The sequence below is a fragment of the Fukomys damarensis genome, unplaced genomic scaffold (assembly GCF_012274545.1).
Source record: "Fukomys damarensis isolate Sample0158 unplaced genomic scaffold, DMR_v1.0_HiC HiC_scaffold_39, whole genome shotgun sequence".
Taxonomy (NCBI): domain Eukaryota; kingdom Metazoa; phylum Chordata; class Mammalia; order Rodentia; family Bathyergidae; genus Fukomys; species Fukomys damarensis.
In genome coordinates this window covers 65,483,701-65,508,268 of record NW_022900951.1, presented here as the reverse complement: position 1 = coordinate 65,508,268, position 24,568 = coordinate 65,483,701, and the positions used below count along the sequence as shown (strand labels likewise).

General features: G+C 31.6%; 1 protein-coding gene across 1 annotated transcript in view; it reads left to right on the top strand.

Annotated features, from left to right (window-relative positions):
• Positions 1-24,568, top strand: part of Rps6ka6 (ribosomal protein S6 kinase A6) — a 168,624-nt gene that overhangs the window by 76,436 nt on the left and 67,620 nt on the right. Inside the window, exons 4-8 of the mRNA XM_010612862.2 lie at positions 1,420-1,501; positions 2,194-2,274; positions 3,875-3,954; positions 13,712-13,818; positions 14,078-14,115. Coding sequence (XP_010611164.2) covers positions 1,420-1,501; positions 2,194-2,274; positions 3,875-3,954; positions 13,712-13,818; positions 14,078-14,115 — 388 coding nt within the window. The remainder of the gene's footprint in view (positions 1-1,419; positions 1,502-2,193; positions 2,275-3,874; positions 3,955-13,711; positions 13,819-14,077; positions 14,116-24,568) is intronic.

Genomic DNA, 24,568 nt, shown 5'->3' with positions numbered 1-24,568 from the left:
CAGGATTTTGATTATATATATAAAAAAGAAACTGGCTATTTACATATAAATTATCTCAGTAAAAGTCAGTGAAAACTTTGACCCTGGTGCTTAAGGTTAATACCATTTACCTAGCTTGCAAACAAAAATATGAAAAAATGGATGAGTAAATATGCATCTGGCATTGTAAGTTCTATAGATCAGTCAATATACATATTATATGACCTTAAGCCATGATAATCTAGTTTGTGTGTACTTTCTATCTAAACCATCTCAAATGATACACTTCTGTGATTACAAATTCTGCTTTAGGTCTGGTAAATATTGATATTGTTTGAGTGCTTCACCATAGCAATGAGAGTATGTAATGGGATACATTAAATTTGACACCTGCTCAAATGCTTAACATTTTCATCAGTATAAACTCCTAGACTTTTAGGAATATCCTTTCCAAGTTTAAATCCAGTAAAAATAACACCTAGAATAAAGTATTTGATTTGAAGTCTTTTCTGATGAGATACATATATTCTGAGAGTTATACATTGTGGAAATTTGGTTGAAGCTCAGGCTAACTCTGAGACTAGAATGTCACATATGATAATAGTTTTAATTATTTAGTATTTTCAGTTCAGAAATAATAGTGGCATTCTGTAAAATGTGTGATTTGATTTAATCTTTCACATTTATCTTTGCTTAAATAATAGCTTTATATTTTCAAAGATCTACCATTTGTTAATATGTGAACTCTTGATTAATCTACTACTCTAAGTGTAGTATGAACTGTTGCTGGTTCACTGTGAGAAATACTAAACTTTTTTTTTGGTACTGGAGATTGACTTTAGGCCCCTTGCACTGAATTACATCCTCAGCCATTATAAACATTTGTAACAATTTGACAGAGTATTTTAAATTTCATTTTTCTAAATAATTCATTTTTGTTTTGTATTTTGAGACAGGATCTTGCTAAGTCCCTAAATTACCTAGGATAGGCTCACACTTGCAGTCCTTCTGCCTCATTGTCCTATAGTGCTGGGATTACTGGAATGTGCCCCATGCCTGGCCTAAATAATTAATTTTTATTATAAATTGTAGAACTAATAACTGCAGTGGGTTGGAGGAAAGAGAGAAAAAGACTTTCTTCTATATAGAAGAAGATAAGTGTGAAAACTGTAAGCCTGAAAAGGTCCTTTAGTTTACGTCTGATCTAAAGGTTTACTTTCAAGTAGAAAAAAGCAGAGATCCCACAAAGTATAGAAATATACATAGGTGAGTGATCAGTCTCTCAGTAGATGAATCTATTATGTATTACAGAAAGAGAGAGAGAGAGAGAGGGAGGGAAAGAGGGAGGGAGGGAGAGGGAGAGAGAGACTGTCAGGGAGGGAGAGATGGTGAAACGGAGAGACATGAAAACGTGAATTGTTCTTTAAATTCCTTTATTAGGTTTTTCTTGTTAGAAAGAAGACTGGGCCTGATGCTGGACAGCTGTATGCAATGAAGGTGTTAAAAAAAGCTTCTTTAAAAGGTACACCATTCGAATGCTTATTAAAATAGAATTTGAAAAAAATCTATTTTAGAAATGATATACATTACTTGTAAAATGTGAGTAGATGTTTCCTTTTACAGTTGATCTTAGCCAAAAGGTTGAGAAGTGATATATTTCCTTTTAACATTAATGATACAGATTTCTTGTCAGTGAGTGATACTTCTAGGATTTGACATTGACATATACTTTAATTTAGTGTGCCCAAGTAAATATTTAATACTAGGAAATTTGACATATTTTATTATATTCAATATGAACTTAATTTTATTAAACAGTACTCTTTGCTTTCAAAATTTTTATTTTTCTCTTTTATCTGTGTTGTTATTTCATACAGAGAAGGTACAACCACCTCCATACATGGGCCTGTACTATCTTCTAGACTGTCATAAAATACCGCTATGCTCAATTTTAATTAACAAACTCATTTGAACTAATAAAGACTGATAATAAGCGCATATTAGCCAAATACTTATATGTGACACTTTAACCCATCTCTAGATCTCAACAATTTGTTGACTTTTTAAGAATATTGTTGTCATTATAATGTAAGAATATATAGAATGTAAATTTAGGCGCCTATGAAATTTTATATTTTTGATTGGCAAATTATTGATCATGTATTTACTGAAATTATAAACAAGTATTATATAATCTACTCGTGTAATTTTTAGTTCGCGATAGAGTTCGGACAAAGATGGAGCGGGATATACTAGTGGAAGTAAACCATCCATTTATTGTCAAATTGCACTATGGTATGTAGTCCTTCTCTTATTTATGGAATTAGAGAATTAAGATTTCCTTTAAGGCAATACTATAATAAATATAAGTAGTATACACTTATTTAATATATTTTACTATGTGAAATGTATTTGATGAAGTAAATTTCAATAGCTAGCTTTTAATTCTTTCTGTCATTGTCTAAAGGTAATTAACTTGTCTAAGGTAACATACTAGTGCTTCCACTTACTTGCCCAAATAGTATTTCTCTACTCGGATGTATCTCCTTTTATCTTAGCCTATAAACTACTGCAATAATTTATGGAAGGCTTTTGAGTGTTTGTTTATAATAACCATATTAATATTATTTCCTGGTTTTGTTCATGGGGATCATGTAGTTAAGTTATATTAATTTATTTTAACTACTTTTTGTACTTAGGAGAGGAAACAGTGGTTATTATGGATAAAACTTGAGGTTTGGAGTCAGATATTTCTGCATTTGGATCATAGCTCTATTGTTAATACATGGATTAGATTTGCTTCTCTAGGGAGCAGAAATATAGATAAATAGATAGATAAAATTAAGCTGGGCATGTTGGCACACACCTGTAATCCCAGCACTCAGGAGGCTGAGACAGGAGGATCACTTGGAGTCAAGGCCAGCCTGGGCTACACAGTAAGTTCAAGGCCAGGTTGAACTACAAAGTGAGACTCTGTCTCAAAAAAGCAAAAAAAACAACAAAAAATAAAATCATTTATAATGTACTATGTCATTTTCAGTTTCCTCCACTTAAAATGCAGTAGTTATTGATTTTATTGTCAGTATAATTTTGTTAGTGTATTAGTTACTCACTTATTTTTAGAAGAAAAAACATAAAAAGTTACCATTCATTACTCTTTCACTTTTGTTTCCCTAATAGAATAACAGTAGTAGTATCTTTGGACATCTTTGAATTTCTGGTACGACATTGGATCAATCAGTAACACCAGTCATGTGCAAAATAGTGTTACTGAATGCAGTGGGCTGTAGAAATTAAACAGTGTCTGACCTCATGATATTTCTAATCTATAGGAAACAGACTTGTAAACAAATTAATTATACAAACCAAAATAGAGTAAGTACTATAAAAGAGACATAAATAAAACGCAATGAGATCTCAAAAGTTTTAGCGAATAGTTTTGTTGAAAATAGGGTTAAGGATGCTGCAAGATGAAAAAGAGAAATCCTGGAGAGTTTAATACAGGAAGAGTGACATTTATGTTGAGCTTTACAGAATTAGTAGCTTTTAAACATATGGTTAGGAGACAAAGTTCAGCCAAATGCAGTAGAATACGATGCTTCATAAAACCAGAAAAGTATTAGTGATACAAGTTTATTTGTAAAGCCACATGCAAACTTGATTATGTTCTGGAAAGGAATATATACCTATATTAACACTGGGTTAAATATCAGATCTCATTTTGAGATAATGTTATCCAATGATGAACCATGTGAGTTCATACTTAATTGCTTTAGTGTATTTAGAAATAAAATTTTAAACATATGAACTTAAAAGTTTATGTAGAATAAAATGTATATTAACCTTTTTTAAACCTTTAAGATTGTTTTGTTGTTGCATTATAATTTCTGATTAGCCTTTCAGACTGAAGGGAAGCTGTATTTAATTCTGGATTTTCTCAGGGGAGGGGATGTCTTCACAAGATTATCCAAAGAGGTGAGTATCTATATTTTTACTCTATTTTGTTGAAACAAAAGTAAGGAAATGAAAATCATTTTTCCTATGGAAATTTTCAATGTAAATATTTTTGTTTCATTGCATAGTATTTAGTAATGTGCCAGTGAACAGTACTTTGTCTTCCTTGTCATTTAGACCATCTCAGTGTCTCAGCTACTCATTCTCTTAGATACAAGAACAATATGAATACCTGGATGAAGTAGATAGGAGCAAGCCTAGGACTTGTGCTACTGAAGCTACCTAAATGCCTCATGAAGTAGTATTTATTAATTTAAAACTGGCTTTATTGAGGTATAATTGACATACAATGAACCATACACATATAAATATATAATTTGATAAATTTTGACATTTATATATAGCTATGAATCCATAATCTAAATAAAAATAATCAGTATATCCATTATTTCCAACAGATTTCTTATGTGCCCTTGTAATGCTTTCTTCCCACTGTGATTCTACAGAATATGCTTTCGGTCACTATTTGGTTTGCATTCAATAGGAGTTTGTGTAATTGGAAATATATACAGTGGTTCTTCCATACATGAACACTTTTGTTTGCAGTTTGGTCTGTAAACAGAAGTGTTTGGAAAAATTTTATTTTTGTTTGTAAATTCTGCATCAGGTAAGAAACACATCTATGGCCGTCTTTCCCACTCTAACACAAATGTGGCCATCTTTTCCAAAATCATAGAACAAATTAAGTTTATGAACTGAGGTACCACTGTGTATTCTTTTTTGTCCAGCTTAAATCTGCATGATTATTTTGATTCATCTATGTTGTTGTATGTATCAATAGTTCATTAATTTTGATTTCTGAATAATATTACCATTGTGTGGATACACCATGATTTTTTATCTTTTCATCTGTTGATGGATGTTTGTGTTGTTGCAGTTTTGTGATATTACTAATAAAGCTGCTGTGGACATTCATATACAAGTGATTGTATAAACGTATGTTTTCATTTGTCATGAGTAAATATTAGGAATATAATGACTGGGTCATATAACAGGTGTATGTTTTAACTTTTAACGACACTGCTAAACTGTTTTCCAAAGTGGTTATCTAATTTTTACATTCCCAACAGCAGCCTATAAGAGCTTCATTTGCTTCACATCCTTGCCAACAATTAGTATGGTCAGTCTTTAAATTTTGGCTGATAAGCGTGTGATAGTATCTCATTTCGGTTTTGAATATCATCACAGTAATGACTAATGAAGTTGAGCATCTTTTCCTGCAGTTATTTGCTATCTATCTTCTTTGATAAAGTGTCTGTTCAAACCTTTTGACCATTTTTAATTGAATTGTTTATTTCTTATAGAGTTTTGAGAATTCTTCATATATGTTGGATGTAAGTCTTTGATCATATATGTTGTTTGCAAATATTTTCTTCTGGTTTATAGTTTGTCTTTTCAATCTTTTAATGGTATCTTTTGAGAAGTAGAAGTTCTTAATTTTGATGGAGTTAGATTATGTCTGTTTCCATTTATTAATTATATTTTTAATGTTCTCTTTAAGGAACATTTGCTTAATACCAGGTAAAGATTTTCTACTACATATTCTAGAGTTTTGATAGTATAGGTTTTACGTTTAGATTTCTGATCCATTTTTAGTTAAAGTTGTAGGTATGTGTTGAAGTCTTTTTTTTTATACATAGAGATATCCAGTTTTTCTAGCATCATAACTAGATAAGGGTATTCTTTCTTCATTGACTTACCTTGCATTTATTTTGAAAATCAATTGATCATATATGTGAAAGTCTAGTTTTGGATATTTGATCCTGTTCATTGATACATTTGTCTACCTTTATCATAGTACCACATTGTCTTGATTACTGTACCTTTAAAATAGATTTTGAAGGCAAGTATTGCAATTTTTGAGCTTTCTTTTCTTCCTAAAAATTGTCTTAGTTCGCCTAGGTCATTTGTATTTCATTTTTGATTTAAAATTGTCTTTTCACTTTCTAAAGAAAGCATGCTGAGATTTGGATTGTGATTGCATTGAATCCATAGGTCATTTTCAGATAATTAATACTTTAAAAATGCTAGGTCTTTCAATCCATAAATATGGCTTTCCTCTCCATTTATTTGCACCTACTCATTTTTCTCAGAAATGACTTTTTAGTATATAAGTGACACAATCTTTTGTCAAATTAATCTCTAAGTGATTTCTATTTTTAAATTCTATTCTAAGTAGAATTGATTTATTAATTCCAGTTTCAAATTGGAAGAAACAATAATGGATTTTTCTTATATTGAGCTTCTTTTCCATAATTTGACTAAACTTTCTCACTATTTCAAGCAGCTTTTCTGTAGATTTTACAGGCTTCTATATGTGTTATCTATTTAATGAAGAATGTTTATTTTTCTTTTCCAGTATGAATACCATTTATTTCTTATATTTGCCTTTATCGCACTGATTTGAATGCTCTAGTCCAGTGTTTAATGGAATTGATGGAAGCAGATGCCTTGTTCCTAATCTTATGTGGAAGCATAATTTCACAAAAACTTAGGAAGTAAAAATAATTTTTAATATTTTTTCTTACATTAAGTTTCTTTCTCTTACTACTTTGAGTTTTTTTTTCTTAAAGTGGGTGTTACATTTTTTAAAATGTGTTTTCTGAATTTATTGAGATATCTTTTTTTCTTCTTTAGTCTTGCATTTGTTGACAAATCCAAGTAATGAACCTTTTTGAATGTTTGAATGATATTTGCTAAATGTGTGAAAATAATTTTTGTATCTGTTTTCATGCGGGATATTTGATTATAAATTTCTTGTATTATTTTTGTGTTTCTGGTGTGAGAGTAATTCTAGCTTTATAGGATAAATAGGGTTTTTACCTCTTCAACTTTCTAAAAGAGTTTTAACAGTATTGTCTTTAAATGATTGGAACAGAGCCATCTGAGACTTGAAGTTTCTTTATGGTAAAGTATTTAACTACAAATTCAATTTATATTATAGACTTAGGGCGACTCTTTCTTTATGAGCGAAATTTCCTATCATGTATCTTTCAAGGAATTTATCCACTTCATCAAAGTTACCAAATTTATAGGCATAAATTTCTTCATAACATTCCCTGTGAAATTACTAGTGATATACTGTTCTCAGTTCCAATGTTGGTAATTCACATCTTTTTCTTTTTCGTCCTGCTTAGCCTTGCTAGAGGTTTATCAGATTAATTTTTACTTCTTCTAAGAAACAGGTTTGGTTTCATTCATTTTTCTCTATTGTATTTCTGTTCTCCATTTTATTATTTTTTGCTTTAATCTTTATTTTGCTACTTTGTCTTTCACTATATTTTCTTAGTATAATTTTTAAGATGGAAGTTTAGGTTATGCATATGAGGCATTTTTTTAATGAAAGTTGTATAAAAGATTCCCTTCTAATTGCTGCTGTCACCACGTAAGTTTTGTTACATGGCCTTTTTTCACGTTAACTCAACATATATTCCAGTTTCCTTTGAGTCTCTAGGTATTTGCAACTTTGTTATTTAATTTACAGATATTTGGGCGTTTTCCTGATAGCTCTCTAATGCTCAGTTTTAATTTAATATCATTGTAGGCATAAAGCATACTTTCTATGACTTGAATTTCCTTAAATTTACTTGTGCTTGCTTTATGCTTTAGAATATGGTATATCTTGCTAAATATTGTGAAGAATATATATTCTGCTTTTGTTGGTTGATGAAAATTTCTATAAATGTTATTTAAATAATGTTTGTCAATATCAGTATTAAATTGACCATATAGTTACTTATTTTCTGCCTAATTTTTCTTTTATAAATTAAAATGTTTTTACTTATACACAGTAATTGTACACATGTTTAGAATCTTTAGACAGGTGGAAATCTTTGAATATGATATTGTGTATATTTCTTGAATTCCTATCACTTTTTGCTTCATGTATTTCAATCTTCTGTTATTAGTACATACATATTTATTATTCTTTCTTGATAAATTGACACTTTTATTTATGGGATCCCCTTTTCACTTTGAAGTCTACTTTGATATTAATATGGCCAATCCAGCTTTTTAAAAACTTAGTATTAGCTTTGTATATCTTCTCACATACTTTAATTTTAACCTATTTGTGTCTTTACATTAATGTGTAATACTTAAGGAAACCGAATTGCTTTTTTTTGGAATATAAACTTTGTTGGAACAGAGCCACACTTATTGTTCAAATATTGTCAATGATAGATGATTTCTTTTATGCTTCTGTGACAACATATTACATGATCATTTTCATTGGATGGTAGATATTGTGAATTTAATTTCTTGCATGCTACTTTTTAATTTCCTATAAATAGCATTTAGTTTCGTTCTAGAAAGCAGTCATTTTCTTGGAAACACTGTGATCATTTTGAACACATTGTTTTTTTTAATTGCTGAATAATGAACTCTGGCCTTATACAAGCTAACCCAGTAATCTGGTAATAAGCTACACTCCTAGCGCTGCATTTTGCTTTTGACCTTGGTCACATGGGTCTAGGACAGTATCTAGTATAGGTTTAATTTTTCTCCAGTATTAATGTATGGCCCTTGTTATACTCTAACCGATATCCTTCTTATTATGAGATTTTTAAACTCTTACTGATGAGAACTGAGCTGTCCTGGTCCTTTGTGAGCTTAGTGAATTATTTTAATCCTTTAGAGTTGTTCTTGTTGGCTCAAATAGTGTGTTCTAATCCATGATTGGCAGTTTTTTTATTGGAAAGCAGACATAGTGAAATTTATCTTATTAGGCAATGGAGATTTTCATATTTCTGTGTATCTTATGGAGCTTTATTATGAGTCATAAAACTAGTTTGATTCTTTCAGGTCTTTAAAGTTTTTAGACTATACCAGAACAGCATTTACTAAAGGATTGATTTTGCTGTGCTAATGAAACAAAGCCCTTCTAATAACTCTATTTAATGATCCGTGTATGAGCTTTTTTGTTAGGGCTACAGATAAAATAAACTATTCTTGGCCCTCCATGAGTTCCTTTGATCAGTTCCTCTAATCCTTGTTTTTTTTGTGTGTATTTTTTTTTCCTGATTCAGGATAGTGTCCTTATATGTGCTGAGAATATTTCTGCTGAAAACTTGAGATCATCTATAATTCTCTGGGTTTCTCTCTGAAATTTTCTCTTCTCCTGTACTTCTAATATCCTGTGAATTCTGTCTTCTTTCTCCCGGACACTTGACTCTGATTCATCAGCTCAAAAATTATTCCAGGCTCCACTTGAGTTAGCCTTCTTTGTACCATGGCTTAGAAACTCTATTATGATAGTAAGCTAGGGCAGTTGTAGGGCATACTTTGTTTTTCCTTCATCTTTCAGTATTCACTGTCTTTTGTTGCTAGATGTCCAGTGTCTCAAAAATATCATTCATATATTTTGTCCTGCCTGTGTTTTAGGTGTTTTAGGCAGGAGAATAACTCCTGTCATTGTCTACTTCATTTTGTCTTGAAATGGTAGTTTGGGAGGAGCATTTTAATTGAATGATTATAGTTCAACCTCTCACGTCCAGAATTTACAATGTTGAGTGTGGGAGAGCTATCATTGATTCCCAGAGCTCTGGAATTTGTGAACAAGGAGCAATGTGTTTCTGGGATACTAGCCAGTGCTTAAGTGGCTAAGGTCTCTGGCTTATATCTGTCTACCTCCAGTGCAGAACATGCCAAACATGAGCATGGAGTGTGGTCTTGGTATACTGTTCATTGTAGAACAGAATTCAGTATGTGATAGTGTTTGTCTAGGACCCCCTTCTAAGGAGGGTCTTTAAGAAACTTGTTATAAGCTAGTCTCAAGCATAGAGAGACAAAAGTATGACCAGGCTCCAACATTCATGATTTCTTGTATTAGACTATAGAAGTGTCACAAATGTTTTTGAAAAAATTTTACTTGTAGTCATTTCTAATTTTCTTTTAAACTCTTCAGACCTCCATTCTCGATGTGGGACTATCTAAACCCATACTAGCACAGAGATGCAGTCAGTAAGTTTTGATTCCTAAGTCTGGAATATTAGGTAAGAGCAAGCATTTTAAATGCATTTCCCAAAGACAATAAATTATTCATTGAACAGGCTTTAAAAATTGATTCAATGTTTACTTCTATAGGCAGCTTATTATAAGTAGTTATTTGTTGGTTATACTTCACTTGTATATATTAAAAAGTTGTTAAGTAATTCAAAATGAAGACTTATTCTTTATGCCTTAGAATTAAAAATTATAGTTTTTGTATGTGTTAAGAAAATTTTATCGTTTGTTTTTTATATATTAAGGGAAAAGTTACCTTCCCAAATTTCATTCTCCAAAATGCACAGTTACACGCATAACTATACAAAACTCTTAGCTATGCTCTACTTTGCTAATATCGAGAAAGTATGGTGCAGTGAAATATTATTATTATTATTATTATTGACATCACAAAATTCCAAACAATGCCACCATCAGAATCTTTGTTTCAAATTGACAGAATTATTTTATAGTTTATCCATAAAAATAAGCAAATGAAAAGAACTAAGAAGTTCGGATCCGTCTACAGAATACTCTTTGCCCAGCTTCTTGTTTTAAAACAAGCTTTAAATCTCATCTACTTGGATATCTGAGGCAGGAGAATGATATAGGCCCAAGAGTTCCAGGCCATCCTGGGCAACATAAAGAGGCATAATTTACAGAGAGAAGGGGAAAGAAAACAAAATTTTATAAAGCTTCTATAAGCAAGACATTATATTAATATAAGGGTAGAAATGTACTGTATAGTCTGAGAATATTCTTTGTATATAACATATATTATTATCGATAAAGGATGAATTATCAATTAGTGTCAAAGATTATTCAGTAAATAGTATTTGAGAAATTGGTTAGATATTTCAAAATTTATTTGAAAATACCACCTCTGCCACATATAAAAATAAATTTACTTATCTTAAATAAGTCTGGAAAATAATTACTATATCCTAAAAGAAAGTGTACTTAAATATTTATTTGATCATTGAAATGAGAAAGTATTATTAAACATTAAAGGAGTGAGGGGAGAAAATACATAAAAGTAAGAACTATTGCGGGCTGGAAATTTAGCTCAGGGGCACCACACCTGGCTTGCAAGCACATGGTCCTAAGTTTGATCCCCAGTACCCACCCCCCAAAAAGTGAACTATTGAATGTAAAAAACTAGCACAAAGTTGGAAAATATTTGCAGCTAATATGATGGAGTAATGACATTTTAAATATTTAAGAAGCTTGTAGCAGTTGACCAAACAGTAACTTAATAATGAAATATAGACAAAAACATTACTGATAATTATTTAAAAATAGAAGGGCAAGTAAATATAAAAAAAATCGAAGCATAAAAAGTTAAGTAAAACTGCATGCCACTTATCGATCAAATATGAAAGATTTTTAGAGGCTATATTCGGAATTGTCCTAGAGGTGGCAAGACAGATGACTTCACAAACTGCTGATGGGAGTGGAAGCTATTGTAACCTTTTTGGAAAATAATTTTTGTGTATTGTAGGAATTTGGACAATTTTTCTTCTTGACCCAGTATTTCCTGTTTTATTTCTTAGGAATTCATTTTGGGAAAATAATAATAAATATTAATAAAGATACATGCATATTGCAGAATCATTTAAAATAGTGAAAATTGGAAATAACCTAATTGGCCAGAAGGGGAACATTAGGTAAATCATGGTAAATTGGTATGGTTAATATTGTATTTCTATTGAAAATTCTATAAATACGTTTGAAAGATATGTTAGAATGTTTATGATATAATATTACATGGATAATAAAGGAGACCAGTGTGTTAACACACACATTCAAACCTACATATGCAAGAAAATATTGAGTGCTGCTTTTAATACTGCAATTTTGGATAATTTTCATTTTGGATAGGAATTCATGAGTAGAAAGGTTCACCAAACAGGAAAATATTATTAGTGATTCTAAAACTTAGGACGAGAACTTTTGGTACAGTATGTGATAGAAGTGGCTTCTGGGGAAAATGTTTCTTGTAGGATTAAGAGTCCCTAAGTTCAAATTGAGGGCCTCATTCTTACTAGCTATGTTATTGTGGGCAAGCAAGCACTGTGAAGCTCTTTGTCCATACAGAAGATGTTGAATATATTTACCTCATACAAAAATTGTAATAGCATAGTTAATGTGCAATACTTGACACATAATTAATTGCACCTGGTACATAATTACTTTTTAGTAATTTCCTTATTTGTATCCATTATGAGGTTTTTGACCGAGGCAATTTCTTGACAGGATAATAGGTTTGATATAAATTATGACATAGGCAATGCAATGTTTCTTTATCTAGAGTTGCAAAAATATTTTTTTAGGGTTTTTTCTTATGTTAGGTTTCAATGAACATTTTAATTATCTTTGTCCAGAATTTAAATAATTAGCAAGTATTTTATTCTTAATAAAAGCACAAGTGAAGTGATATATTTGTCATTATGATATTTAAATTAATGCTTTGAAATTTAGATAATGAAAAATATTTGTTTTTATATTAATAATTTTAATTAGTAGATGGGTTATCAAAAATTAACTTTAACCTCTTGTTCTCTGCAATTTTACTAGTAGACTGAATCTGTACTGTGAAATGCAGTGGCTTTAATTCTAAATGGGCAAGATGGTTGTGAGACTTTATTGTACTTTATTCAAGTTTGAGCTTTCCTAATAATCAAGATTTTTTTATGAAAATTACCCATAACCAGACATTTTTTTGTCTATCCCAAGCCATGATGGACTCTAACAGTTGCAACTAATGGGGCAGTAGCTCCCAATTCTGTGTATAAATTAATATATTTGTAAAAGAAAGCTGATGTAAACCTATAACAATAATACTTTATGTTTACTTAGCATTTTACAGTTTACAAGGCTTTCCCTTTTCAATATAAATCATTTTCAAAATAACTTTGTTAGGTAGATATAACAGACACTCTCATTTTACAGATTTAAAGACCAATTCCAGAAGTCAAAATGATATGTCTAGTGTTATATACTAATTCTGATTTCAAGTATAGTACTCTTTTAACTTTGTCATAGCAACTCTATTATCAGACACAGGAAAATGGAGAGACAGGGCAGCAGTGCAGACCTGCAATCTCAGCTACTTGAGAGCCTAAGGCAGGATGATGACAAGTTTGAGCCAGCCTAGGCAATTTAATGAAACTCTGTCTCAAAATGAAAAATAAGAAGGGCTGTCTGTGTAATATACTGTTAGGCCCTGGGTTCTATTTTTAGTGCTGCCTAAAAAAGGAAGAGGAGGAAAACGTTGCCATTAAACTCAAACTTTATTATTAGTGAATAAACTGTAGAAATAATGGAATGACTACTGTTAAAAGAACATATCCTATATACTTCAGATTTTCAGGGTACAGTGCTGTGTTAAATAAAGCAGAGTGTTAACATTAATAGGGGTATTATGATGCTGTATCATTAAAAAAGATGAATTCTGTATGCAGTACATTTAATTAAGAAGATATATAAGCATGTTTTCAAAACTTTTACATGAAATGATTATGTTGAAGAGAAAATTCTTAAAAGAAGTTAGTTTCATCTACAGTATGTAGAAATCTCTGCTACTCCCAATGATTATGCCAATCAAATAAAAATTAACTACACTTATTTTCTTATTATTTGCCCAGTTTTGTCTTACTGGTTTTAAAAGAAATACATTTTTAAAATAATCAGTACTGAAAAAAAGATTAAATAGTAAATTATTATTTTATTCTAGGTTCTTTTTACAGAAGAAGATGTGAAATTTTACCTTGCAGAACTGGCCCTTGCTTTGGATCATCTGCATCGACTAGGAATTGTATATAGAGACCTGAAGCCAGAAAAGTAAAGCTATATTTTCCTTATATAATCCTGTTGTCTATATTTGCAGAACTAGAATTACATTTTCATGTATTGTTTTTTATAGGATATTATAAATTGATTTTATAGTTAATTGACATTTGTAAAAAATAATTTTTATAATACACACTTTATCATTTAAAATTTTCTAATATAGCAAATAGTCATCTTTTAATTTATGAAGACATGTAAATGTTTTATATAAATTTTTTGCATCTTGTTAAATGTGAATTTTGATTTACAGCATTTTGCTTGATGAAATAGGACATATCAAGTTAACAGGTATGGAAATTTTCTTATGCATTCTTAGAACTATTGCTTGACTTTTTCACTATATCAATATATAGTACATTTATCTTATCCTATTTTATTTTTTCTTTCTTGATTCACATTTTAACTTTTAGTAAACTTAAGTTCAATGAAAGGTTATATAGCTTTTATTGTATTCTAATTAAAATTTCTCAAAGTTATGCATTTAAGAGACACTATTCTATTCAAAATGGTATTTGGTTTTCTAGGTAAAAACAAATAATTTTGATTATAGTCTTGACTATAGAAGTTAGCATAAAGATTCTTCACATTTGAAATATAGTGACGCCTTCCCTTCTCCTTCCCTGACTCTTGGCAAACATGTGTTGTATGTCTCTATATTTTTGTTATTTTGAGTGTTATATAAATCACTGTTGTAGAACCATACAGTAGTCACTCCTAAGCATTTATCCTAGAGGAATAAAAACTTATTTCACACAAAAGCCTATCCATGAATCTTCATAATAGCTTTATTTTTAATGCCCCAAGATTGGAAATGTCACAAATGTCCTTCAAAGTGTGAATGGATAAACAGATACCACCACAGAATGGAATACTACTCAGCAATATAAAGGAAAGAACTGCTGATGATCACAACAAATTTGGATGGATCTCAAGGCCATTTGTGCTGAGTGGGCCAATCTTAAAAGGCCCATTTTTAGTAGATAGTTAATTATGTATTTAATTATCAGAATACAGAATACTAGAACAAAATAAAATGAAGATGTGATCTTTAAAGAGAATTTTGAACTGGTACCTTGTAAAGGTAAGTTTCTCTCAATTTCTAAGTACACTGGATGAACATGAAAATAGAGTATGAAGTTGTAACATTAAGAACTGAAGTAAATAGGTCAAAATTAAAGTTTTGAGTCTTATTCATAGGCTGATTGTGTTTTTGGATAGGCTGTTTATATATAACTGAAACAATGTATGTTTGCAAGAGAGTGAAGGTAGGAAAAAATGATAAAGGAAAGGAGCACAAAATAATTTGAAGTTTTTTTATAATATAAAAGTTTGTATTTTACAATAAGATAACTTTTAATTGAGAAGGTAATTAGAATTTAAGTATTCCTTTCGTTTTTGTGAAAAGTTATATCTGTTTTGCCAGAGGTGAGAAATGGAAGTGAAAAAAGTATAGAAAAAAAACCTACCTCTCTATACTGTTAAGGTCAATGTGGGAATAATTATACCAAGTTGTTTTATATTTAGTCTTTTAATTTGAATTTTGAATATAATTTTTAGAAATTTAAACTGAGGGATGAAGAATAGTTAGGGTTAATGTTAATTTATAAGCAAGAGATACAAGGTATGTAACAAGAAGACAATGTGATCTATAAGTTTTAATCATTCAGTCTACTTTCTTTGCAATGATATCAGTGTTTTGTTTTATCTTCTCATTAAGTTTATTGGTACATTTTAAGTATGTATTACAGTTACATTCATCCTTGGGATCTTGTACCCTTACATGACAGGTCTTGGTTCTTACTTTTCCCCATACCCATGCCCTTGCCTCACCCCCTCCACCCTCCCCTATTTACAAAGAGTTTGTTTCCATTCCTTCATTTTTCTCATATTTTTTCTTGTCTCTTACTTCCTTTCCCCTATCCTTTCCACTTCCCCTACACCTTTAGCCCTTTTCTTCCTATTTCACATTGTCAAATATATCAATGTTTTTGATGCGAATATACAGTCCTAAGTATTAGATAATTTATAGTTTCACAGTATTTCAACGAGTTTTGTTTAATTATGAACCTTCCTGTATGTAAAGCTTTGCTTGTTTGTTTCCTTTTTTATATATTTTTTATTTTATTGAGTAACATTTTAAACAATGTAATGAGAGAACAATAAGCTAGTACACTGTGTATCATTATCTTCAAAGTAGTTACTCAGAGTACAAGATAGAAAAATAAAAGGTTGTGTCATACCAATAAAACATATAATAGCACAAGACTTTCTTTTCAATGAACTGAGAGAATAGTAGTATAAATGAAAGAAATTACCATATATATTAAAATATTTTTGAAATAATGCAGTAGATAATTTGGGAAATTTTTTGAACTTCTCCCAGCTTCCACTTTATTTTTCTTCTATTTTGCTATTTATTTGTATATTTATATTTTTTCTTGAGTTGCTCATATAATAGGAGCCATGTGGTATTTAAGCTTGTTTATCTGACTTACTTCACTTAACATTATGTTCTCAAGTTGCACTCATGTACTTACAAATGACTCAGGCTTGTCTTTCTTTATAATAAAATAGTTTTCCACTGTTTATAAATACCACATTTTCCTTATCCATTCCATCTTATTATGGAAATATATGCTTTATTCAGGATTTAGCTATTATAAATTGTGCTACTATAAATATAAGCATGCATGTATCCCTGTAATGTGCTGATTATAACTCTTTCACCAAGGTACTGTGAATGGGATAGATGTGTCAAGTGGAATTTCTATTTTTAGTTTTTTGAGGAATCTCCAAACTGATTTCCGTGGTGGTTAAACTAGTTTACGTTCTTAGCAGTAATGTAGAAGAATTTCTTTTTCCCCACATCCTTGTCAGGATTTGATATTATTAGATTTCTCAATGATAGCTATTCTTTGTGGGGTAAGATAATATCTCAGTGTAATTTTAATTTGTATTTCTGTAATGGACAATACCATGCTCTGGTCAATGTTGCAAGTACTATGTTGAATAGAAGAAGTGATATGGAAAACCTTGTCTTGTTTCTGATTTTATGGGGAGTAATTTTAGGTTTTCCTTATTTAATATGATGCTGGTAATTGGTTTGTCATATACAGCTTCTATCATATTCAGGTTTGGCTCTTCTATACCTGTTTTCTTGAGGATCTTTTTAAAATTTTTTTGTCACAAGCTTTTTCTGCATTTACTGACATGATCATGTGATGTTTTACCTTGCTTCTGTTCATGTGATGTATTACATTTATTGATTCACATATGTTGAACCATCCTTGCATCTCTGAAATGAAAGCTACTTGATCATGATATACGAATTTTTTGATAATGCATTGAAATTTGGTAATATCTTATTGAGAATTTTTGCATCTATATTCATTAAGACGATTGGCCTATAGTTCTCTTTTTCAGTTGGGTCTTTATCTGGTTATGTAATTAGGATGTTATTGGCTTCCATAAATGATTTTGGGCTTCTTTTGAGGTGCTTGAGAAGTATTGGTGATATAACATCCTTAATTTTTTTTGTAAAATTCTGCTTTGTTTTTTAATCCAGGATTACATTTGATATTCTAGGTTTCTTCTGGTTCAACATAAACTTTAAATTATTTTTTGTCTACATCTATGAGAAGTGCCATTGATACTTTTGGGGGGATTGTATTAAAACAATCAGTCTGTCTGTCTATCCAGTCTGTCTGTCATCTTATCTAATTAGTTCTGCCTATGGAGGAATAGGGGATATCTTTTCTCTTCTAATATCCTCCCTAGTTTTCTTTTTCAGAGTGATTTAATTTTTATTGTAAAAGTCTTTCACTGCCTTGGTTAGATTAACACCTATATATTTAATTTTTCTTGATGCTAGTGTGGGTGGTACTGCTTACCTAATTTTATCTCAGAGTTCAATATTAGTGTATAGGAATGCTATTGATTTCTGTGTGTGAGTGTGTGCATGTGTGTGTGTGTGTGTGTGTGTGTGTGTGTGTGTGTGTTGTGTCCTGCTGCTTTGCTGAATTTGGTTATTAGTTATAGGAATATTTTTGTGGTGTTTTTTGGGTCTTGCAAATAAAGGAACATGTCTTCTGAAAATAATTATATTTTAAATTCATCCTTTCCTTTATATATCCATTTTATTTTTCCCTTACCTATTTGCTCCTGCTAATATTTTGAGGACTCTATTGAACAGGACTGGTGAAAATGGGCATCCTTGTCTTATTCCTAATTTTAGAGGGAAGACTTTCAGTTTTTCCCAATTTAATATGAGATTGGCAGTGGGATGGTCATAAATGGCTTTTATCAGGTTGAGGTAAGGTTCTTCTGTGCTTATTTTCTTCAGGGTTTTTCATCATGTATAGATGCTGAATTTAGTCAAAGTTAATTTTGCATCTGTTGAGATTAATGTGTGATTTTTTTCCTTGCTTCTCTTTATGTGATGAATTGCATTTATTCATTTTGTTTACTTTAAAATATCTTTATAGGGTTAAGTTAAAGCCTACTTAGTCCTGGTATATGATCTTTTTAATGATTTGTTGTATTCTGTTTGCCAGTATCTTTTTAAGGATGTTTTGCATCTGTGTTCACTAGAGAGATTAGCTCTTATTTCTTTTTTTTTGGTAGGATTCTTTTCTGATTTTTCACCAAGATAATGTTAGCTTCTGAGATGATTTTAGAAGTGCTGTTTCCCTCTGAATTTTATGTAAGCGTTTCAGAAGTATTAGTGTTACATTTTTTTCTACTTCAATTTCATTTCCTGTTACTGGATTGTTCAAAATTAAGTCTTCTTGGTTCAGTTTTGGTAATTCATGTGTGTCAAGGAATCTCTCCATTTCTTCTGAGTGCTCCAGATTTTGTCATGTATGTTTGTAAAGTAGTAACACTTTTCTAGATTTTGAATTCATTTTTATCTTAAATGGGTTTATTGGTACCTTTTAAGTATACAGTACAGTTAAATTCATCACTGGGATCTTGTACTCTTACATGACAGATCTTGGTTCTCATTTTCCCCCTTACCCCTACTCTCCCTTTGCCCCTCCCCCCTCCCCTATTTACAAATACTTTGTTTCTATTTTTTCCTTTTCTCATATATTTTCTTGTCCCTCATTTCCTTTCCCCTACCCTTTCCACTTCCCTTACACCTTTAGCTCTTTTCTTCCTATTTCACGTTGTCAGTTATACAATATATATACAGTTATATAATTTACACTTTTAGTTTTTCACACCAGAGAAACTATTTGGTATTTAAACATTTGTGTCCTATTTATTTCACTTAAGAGTATGGCCTCAATATGCATCCATTTTCCTAAGAATGACTCTTAGTTTTTCATTCTTTATGGCTGAGTAGTACTCCATTTTATAGAAAAAACACATCTTCTTTATCCAGGCTTCAATTGATGGGTAATTGGTCTGTTTCCATGTTGTAGGTATTACAATCTGTGCTGCTATAAACATGGGTGCACATATATCACTGTTGTATGATTCTTTTAATTCTTTTGGAAAGATTCCCAGCAGAGGGATGGCTGGGTCAAATGGAACCTCTAATCATAGTTCTTTAAGGTATTTCCATATTACAGTGGTTGCACCAGTCTGCAGTCCAACCCACAGTGGAGCAGGGTTGAATTATTTATATATTCTAGATATTAGTCCTCTGAGGAATAGCTGACAAAAATTTCCCCATTTTGTGGTTATCTCTTCAAACTGTTTTTTTTTCTCTTGCTGTTCAGAAGCTTTTTAGTTTTATATGATTCAATGTATTTATTCTTGGTGTTATTTCTTGTTCATCTGTGGTTGTATTCTTTTTTTTTGATAGTACCATGCTGTTTTTATCACAGTAGCTTTATAGGATTACTTGAACTCTGGGATTGTGATACCTCCTGCTGTTGGTCTTATTGCCCATGATTACTTATGCTATTCTGAGTCTTCTGGTTCTACATAAATTTTAAGATTGCTTTCTGTAGTTCTTTGAAGAATGTTGTTTGTATTGTGGTCAGGATTGGATTAAGCCCATATATCGGTTTTAGAATTATGATCATTTTGACAATATTGTCTTTGCCTACACAGAAGAAGGGGATGTCTTTACATTTTCTGATGAAAGATTGAATTTGTTTTCTTTTAGAGTTTGAAACTCTTTACTTGAAGCTCCTTTGGCATTTAACTTTTATGCTGAAAGTATGCTTTAAATTTAAAGGCTTTACCTTTATAAGTGATTTGTTGCTTTTCTCTGAGAGGTTTTAAGATTCTGTCCTTGCGTTGGAATTGTGGGATTTTAACTATGATATGTTGTAGAGGGATCCCCCCCGCAATTGGGAATTAGCTACATTTTTTTTTCCTCATTGAGTATGTTGGAACAATTTAGGTATACAATACAGTTACATTCATCATTGGGATCTTATACCTTTACATAACAGGTCTTGGTTCTCTTTTTTTTCCTTTTATCCCTGCCCTCCCTTCACCCCCCCATCCCTTCCCTATTTTTTTCACTGAGATTGTTTTTTATTGTTGTAAGACATTTCTTCTTTTTACTATGACTACTTTGAAGTGAATTTTTATCACTTATTTTCTTTTTTTTTTCCTCATTGAGTTTATTGGTACATTTTATGTATACAGTACAGTTACATTCATCATTGGGATCTTGTTCCTTTACATGACAGGTCTTAGTTTTCATTTTTCCCCTTGTCCCTGCTCTCCCTTCACCCTCTCCTCCCCTCCCCATTTACAAACACTTTATTTCCATTTTTTCATTTTCTCCAATTTTTTTCTTTTCCCTTATTACCTTTCCCCTACCCTTCCCACTTTCCCTACACCTTTAGCCCTTTTCTTCCTATTTCACATTTGTAATTATCTCATTAGGATCTTATGTACTATTACAGTTTTTCACACCAGATAAACTATTCGGTATTTACACATGTGTGACTTATTTATTTCACTTAGGAGTATATTCTCAATATGCATCCATTTTCCTATGAATGAATCTAATTTCTCATTCTTTATGGCTGAGTAGTATTCCATTTTATAGAAAAACAAAACCCACATCTTCTTTATCCAGTCTCCAACTGATGAGCAAATGGGCTATTTACAAGTTTTAGCTATTACAACCTGTGCTGCTATAAACACAAGTGAGCAAATATCACTGTGATATGATTCTTTTAATTCTTTTGGAAAGATACCCAGCAGAGGGATGGCTGGGTCAAATAGAACCTCTAGAAGAGCTGGGACTCTTTGAGGTATCTCCATATTGATTTCCATAGTGGTTTCACAAGTCTGCTCTCCCACCAACAATGGAGAAGGGTTCCTTTCTCCCCACAACCCCACCAACATTTGTTATTGTTTGATTTCTTGATAGCCATTCTTTGTGGGGTGAGGTTCAATCTCAGTGTTGTTTTCATCTGCATCTCTTGAATGACCAGTGATGTGGAACAGTTTTCCTATATTTATTTGCTTCTTTTACTTCTTTTTCTGAGAAGTGTCCATTCTTTTCAGATGCCCATTTTTGAATGGGGGGTCTTTATATTTGGGGGGGCTGATTTTTTTAGTTCTTTATATATTCTAGATAATAGTCCTTTGTCTGAGTAGCAGCTGGTAAAAATTTTTCCCACTTTGTAGGTTGTCTCTTATCTCTATTGGTGGTTTCTTTTGCAGTGCAGAAGCTTTTTAATAAAATGAGATTAGAGGGATTATTTTTTAATCACGGTTACATTAGCTTCTATATATATATATATATGTCACTTATCTGAATATTTAATTCTTTCTCAATATTTCAAAGTTTTCTTCTATTATTCCTGAGAACGTGTATTTTATGACATTTTTGCTTTTTTCTGATTTTTCATTAGTCTGTCTTTGCATCAATTGAGGTTGATTCACTTTTTATGTTCTCTTGTTGTTTTCATGGTATGTGTGCGTACTTGGACACAAATATCAGCGCTCTATTCTAACTGTGACACTCAGACCTCACATTGGTCACCTCTGCTCCCCTTTGATTCAATAGAATTTTTAATCTTCTGTATTTATGTTTGATGCCTTATGATCTCTAATTACTTGATAAACTGTTCATTTATATATTTTAATGTTTTGTTTAGCTAATGTAGTTTTTATTAGTGTCTTCCGTAAAATCTCTTTTACTGTATTTTTGTTAACATCTAGTATGTGTTTAGTTATATCATCTTTGAGCTTGCCATTTAATTATTGGTTTGTTTTTAAATCTTCTATTATTTCAGTTAATTCAGATGTGCTGCTTTTGATTTTTTTCACTTTGATGGCCCAGGTATCATCTTGGAGACAACTGGGACTTTTTGGAGGCATTCTGTTCCTTGTTCTGCTCATGTTTCTGGTGTGTGTGTGTGTGTGTGTGTGTGTGTGTGTGTGTTTGTGTATTTGTGCTGATATTTGTGTATCCTTCTTGTAGTAAGATTTTGTTGCTAGTATGGAGATCTCATTACTTTGTGTCTACTTTTAAATGATGTACTCTGGGTGTAGCTGACTATAGGCCTTTGCATGTTGCCCAGTATCTTACCATCTCCCTTAATTTAAGAGGAGGGGATGCAGTGTAATTGGCACAGCATTCAGTTCTCTGGTAATGGACCCCAGTACTTTTAATGACATGAAGCGATCAGGATATTGACATTCACAGACAATCTATTAATAGCAACATTTGTATCACCCTGGCAATAATTCCTAATCAGCAATAGTGTCAAAGACAATTTGGTTACTTGCATAGCATAAGAACCAATCATGTACTATACTTAACCATAGAAAAGAGATCTATAATTATTGTATAGACAGTATGACACACCAAATACTAAATACAGGAATAGCTGCTGAATGGAACAACTATACCTCCATTAATAGTCAACAGTAGTACCATACAGTTATCAATAAAACTTATTGTTTTCCTACTAAGATAGAGAGGGTAGGGAATGAGAGAATGCAAAAGGAAAATGTAAAAAATTAAGCATTGTAAGATGAGAAGTACAGAAAAGTGAGATAAAGTATCCTTTTAATGAGTAAAGTAAATTTAGTAGAATTGGATAAACATAGCAGAAAACAGCAAACAAGAAAAAGAAGAAAAAATTTTAAAAAAGAATAAAAAACCACCAAAAATCAAAGGAAAATAGAAAGAAGAGAAAATTAACATAAAAAAGAACAAAACTGCAACACCAAATAAGTCTCATAGAAGAAAAGAAAAAATAGAAATAATCCAGAATAAAAATTATGTTCCCTCTATATATTTGAATGAGTGGCTTCTTAGCAGGATGCATCATTTTGGAATCTAGCAAGTCATAGCTTTCTTCTACCTTTATGGCCTATGGCTTTGTAAGGTGCCCCCCACTTGGCTCCAGTTTCCCTTCTGTCCATTCATCCCAGGCTGCAGCAGCATACAAGCAAAGTGTGTCCTTGCTCATGTTGCTAGATGTGGGAAGCAACCATATCTCTCCGTCTGTTCTGGATATAGGCAACAGGGAAAGGGTTTAAGCGGAATGCTGTTTATAATGTCAATGATTTAGTTGCAGGTACCTTTGAAAACCTCATACACTGGGCCTTGATATACACAGAAATCAGGGCTCATGCCCTTCCCAGTCTGAGCTTAAACTTCTCAGGGGGTGTATTTCTAGCCCACTCTATGTTCATGACTGTCTCACATGGCCGTCTTTCATCTAGTTACTATGGGAAGATAATACTGAGAACCCTGAAATGAAGTTGTTTTTAGTTGTTCTGAGGCTCAGTCTTAAGTAATCTCTCCCTTTTTGAAATGGCACCTTTCAAACGCACTCTGGTAATATGGCAGGTGCAACACAGGATTCCTTTTTCAATTGTTGCCTGCTCTATGGAAAGAATGACTTTCCAAGTAAAAACCTAAGCTGTTTTTGTAGTTTAAAATAGCCAGTGACTTTTCTTGGGACTAGCACCGCTGGTCTATTCTGTTCTTTCTCCCAGGAACTCTAACTCCGTGGTCTTCCTTGTATCTGCCTAGATAGATTTATCTCCTTGGGTGTCCAGGTGAGCTTCTGAACTTTGTTCTTTATTCTGGGTAGTGCTTCTTCTACAGAATGAGTTGCACTCTTCTACATGCCAGTATACAGAGTTCTCAGCACCATCTAAATTGTTGAATAATATTTTAATTTTATGGTGATAGCTTGATGTGTGCACCCATTCCCAACTTTAAGACTCATTTCCGTTACTTCCTATTTTCACAGTGATGAATGAAAATACAGTGGTACCTCCGTTCATGAATGCTTTTGTTTATGAACAGTTTGGTTCATGAACAGAAGCCTTTGGCAAAATTTTGTTTATGTTTGCAACCTGCATCAGGTGATGACCAGGACCCTGTCCATCTTTCGTGCTTGAACACAAATGTGACCATCTTTTCCAGAAGTGTGGAATGAAGTTCATGAACTGAGGTACCACCACACATAAAACATTCATGTGCAGGTTTTATGTGAATAAAATTTTTATTTTAATACATATATTTATTTGATTTTGTTTTGTTTTATTTATATTTCATTGTTATTTCTCTTGAGTAAATACCTAAAGACGAAATTACTTGATCATATGGTAAGTGTATATTTAATTTAATGAGAAACCTCCACACTCTATTCTGGTGGTTGTAACCTTTTGTATACCTACCAGCAATGTATGAGAGATACAGTTGTTCTGTGTCCTCCCTAGTTCCTGATATTGTCTGCATGTTTTATTTAAACATAATGGATAGAATCTTTTTTTTTTTTTTTTTTTTTTTTTTTTT